This window comes from Poecilia reticulata, unplaced genomic scaffold (assembly GCF_000633615.1).
Source record: "Poecilia reticulata strain Guanapo unplaced genomic scaffold, Guppy_female_1.0+MT scaffold_300, whole genome shotgun sequence".
In the NCBI taxonomy this organism is placed as follows: Eukaryota; Metazoa; Chordata; class Actinopteri; order Cyprinodontiformes; family Poeciliidae; genus Poecilia; species Poecilia reticulata.
The window spans coordinates 48,373-51,670 of NW_007615075.1; the positions used below are offsets into that span (position 1 = coordinate 48,373).

General features: G+C 45.1%; 1 protein-coding gene across 1 annotated transcript in view; it reads right to left on the minus strand.

Moving 5' to 3' along the window:
• Window positions 1-378: 378 nt before the first annotated feature.
• lctla (lactase-like a) overlaps window positions 379-3,298 on the minus strand; it is a 9,562-nt gene continuing 6,642 nt past the window's right edge. Inside the window, exons 8-12 of the mRNA XM_008403126.2 lie at window positions 2,927-3,220; window positions 2,503-2,629; window positions 2,229-2,428; window positions 2,096-2,159; window positions 379-817 (exon numbers count right to left, since the gene is read on the minus strand). Of these exons, the coding sequence (XP_008401348.1) occupies window positions 702-817; window positions 2,096-2,159; window positions 2,229-2,428; window positions 2,503-2,629; window positions 2,927-3,220 (801 nt within the window). The 3' untranslated portion in view covers window positions 379-701. The remainder of the gene's footprint in view (window positions 818-2,095; window positions 2,160-2,228; window positions 2,429-2,502; window positions 2,630-2,926; window positions 3,221-3,298) is intronic.

The window sequence follows — 3,298 nt, forward strand, 5'->3', positions numbered from 1 at the left end:
AGGCGGTTACCAGGCTCTCCAGCTAATTAAAAATAACATCAGGCTTACGAAACCCRACCTCAGAGTTTATTCTGTCACTGTTTATTATTCTTGTCCTACAGACTGTTGAATTTGTCCACATCAGGTTGGATTTAATTATTCTGGAACCTGCTGATAAATTTTAGGAAATGTTTATTATGTMAGGTTTAAAACCTGCAGGGGAATATTTCTTTCTATGAGTGAATCTGTTTCTTTTTTTTTTTTCACCGAGTGAAAAATAAGTGATTATTACACTCTGGGAACCTTCCAACCCACCTGGTAAATAAGCTGTTTGATGAAAAATAAATAAAATCTTACATTTATATACAAAACAAACTCTCTAAATATTCCTCAGACGTATTATGYACATTTAAACCACTTTATTGTTATATCAAATTTATAAATACAGCTGGTAATAAAAGCTTAAATATGATGAAACTCATAACATAAAGTTCAGCCTGGTTGTTTGCTCCAGTCTGAACAGTTTGAACAGTTCAGTCCAACCTTAGTTCAACAGTAAACCAGGCTTACTAATCATGCACTGATGAATAATCACATTCTGCTTGTTCTGACTGTTTATTGATGACCCGACTGGAACAGAACGGCAGGGCGGCCAACAGGAAGACGCCGCTCTGGTCGGTTCCTGCTGAGCTCTGCTCCCATGGACACAGGCGAGGCGTTCCTCAGAGGCGTCGGCGCAGCAGAAACATGAGGAAGACGGCGCTGAGGAGGATGCAGAGCGAGCAGACGGTGGGAACAACGATCTCTGTGACCATCTCCATGTGGCCGATCAGCGGATCTGAAACCAGCAGGAGAGAAAATACTCAAACACTGAGCTGCAGACAAGTAAAACATTTTTTACTTGAGTAAAAATGCTTGTTTTTAAAGAGACTATTGAAAGTTAAAGTTCTGTAATTCAATGATGTAGAATGTTATGTGTCTCTACTGTATATATATTTTCTTTAATTCATGAATGAAGTTCCGCCATTTTCACAAACAATGCTGCAGGTAATGCATGTCTTACTGTGTTTACTCTCTGTGACACGGTTTACACTTTGTGGATCTGCACACTTAAATGGCATTAAACAAAATAAGTAAAAAGGATGATTGAACCTTTGAAAGTTTTTATTTWACMCASTYTGCCTAAACGGGGGCGGCAGACGAAGGAACAGCTGGTACTGATCCTTTCCACTGACATTTCAACTCTATTTTGTCATCAACTCCACAGYTGGATAAATATCTGTGGGCTACAAAGCATGTTCATTACTCTTTTAGTTCAAATTCATTCTCAGATAATGAGCTTTTAGTCTGATCAGTTTTATKGTCTCTGTCGCTTTAAATCCACTAGTATTCTGCTGGCCACGCCCCCCATCTCAACGTTTACACTCTCAGTGAAAAAGGCTTCAAACAGACACACAACTAGAAAGCAGAAGTGGAGCCTCCTGCACAACCAACCAGAATGCAATGAGTGGCTTCTGGATGGTGAATCTTGTCTTTTCCAGCAGCCATTGTACAGCACATACAGAGAGAAAACCAGCTGACCAAACGTGCCGGAGCAATTCTTCGGTTGAAAGTAACGGGGCGGAATTCTGCTCGGGTTGCTAGGTAACGGGGCGGAATTCTGCTCGGGTTGCTADGTAACGGGGCGGAATTCTGCTCGGGTTGCTAGGTAACGGGGCGGAATTCTGCTBRGGTTGCTAGGTAACGGGGCGGTGCCTGCTGATTTGTGTTGTTACATTCTGGAGGTTTTGAAACGGCTCAAACACCAATAAGCAATAAGATGAAGTTATTGCCAAAAAATGCCTGGGTGTTTTTTAAGAGGTTGTTTTCAGAAGCAGTAGAAACCCAAATGGAAATACAAACACAGGCAAAATTAGAATTTCACATAACAGGTTCCCTTTAATTAAAGAAGACTTATTTACTTAATTACATTTTCAGTGTACATAATTACATAATCACATTAAGGAAGAACTTGTACTCTGCTACTTTAATACATCCCACCAATCAGAACCTTCAGAACCTCCCCAAGCAGGAAGAGTTAGATTCCTGCTTGCTCCGGATCTTTCATGCCACTGACCTGCAGCCAGCAGCTGGTTGCTGGAGGAACACGTCTCCACCGCCTTCCTCTTCCAGCTCTCCACCTGCAGACACCGAACAGAGAACCAGAGTCAGCAGCTGCTTCTGGAGCCGGCTGCGCTGCTGGGCCTCACCTCTCTCTGGCTGGGGAAGCCGTTGGAGCTGATGATGCGTTTGTAGAACTGGACCGAAGCTTTTGGGAAGCGAGGTTTGTTCTTGTTCCTGAAGTCCACAAAGTAGAGTCCGAAGCGCTCAGAGAAGCCTTCGTCCCACTCGAAGCCGTCCAGCAGAGACCAGGCGGTGTAACCCTTCACGTTGACGCCGTCTCTAACGGCTGAGGGTCCAAACAGAGACAGACGGTGAGGCGGCCCAGCCAGCTTCCTGGTCCACACAGAGGAGAAACGTCACCTTTCAGCAGCTCGTTGATGTATTCCCTGAAGTACTGCATCCTCCAGTCATCACACAGGTCGGTGCACAGCWTCTTCTCCGAGACGCCGTTCTCCGTCACGTAGATCATCGGGTTTCCGTACTGGGTCTGTCGGTGAGATCACACGGAAAATTCAGGGTTAGATCTACCCATCCAGAACCACAGAACCTCCTGATCCGGTTCTTCTTTCCTCCAATTACAAACCAACCAACCGAGACCTACAGATGATCATCCTGCAGATTCTGATGTTCCTTYAAGAATCTTTCTGTTCATAAAACTGTTTTTGGATTTAGATTTTTAAAAACATACAAAATCTACTTTATGATGGTGATAATTGAGGAAACAGAGTCCAAACAGTACCGACCAGTTCATGTTTAGAAGAAACAGACGATTTTGTTGCTTCACCTTCACAAAGTTCAACAATCTCCGGAACCCCCAGGGAACCGAGTAGAGCCACTCAGAACCGGGGTCGGGCCACTTTGGGTCCACCAGCTCCGCCAGGTCCCGATCTGCGAAGTAACTGTCCCCGAAGCCGGAAGGGTAGTTCTTCTGGGTSACGTAGCGGGTGGTGTAATGTCCGAGGCCCAGGAAGTCGACGGTTCCTCGGACGTAGCTCTTCTCCTGAGGCGAGAAGACGGGCAGCCGCGACGCGCCCAGACCCTGCTGGCCGCTCTTCCTGCCTGGACATCCAGAAGTAACGGATCATCAGTTCTAGATGTCCAGGAGTTTTACTTTGGCAGCCAAAAAACGTGAAAATAATCTGATTCCTGCTGCAGA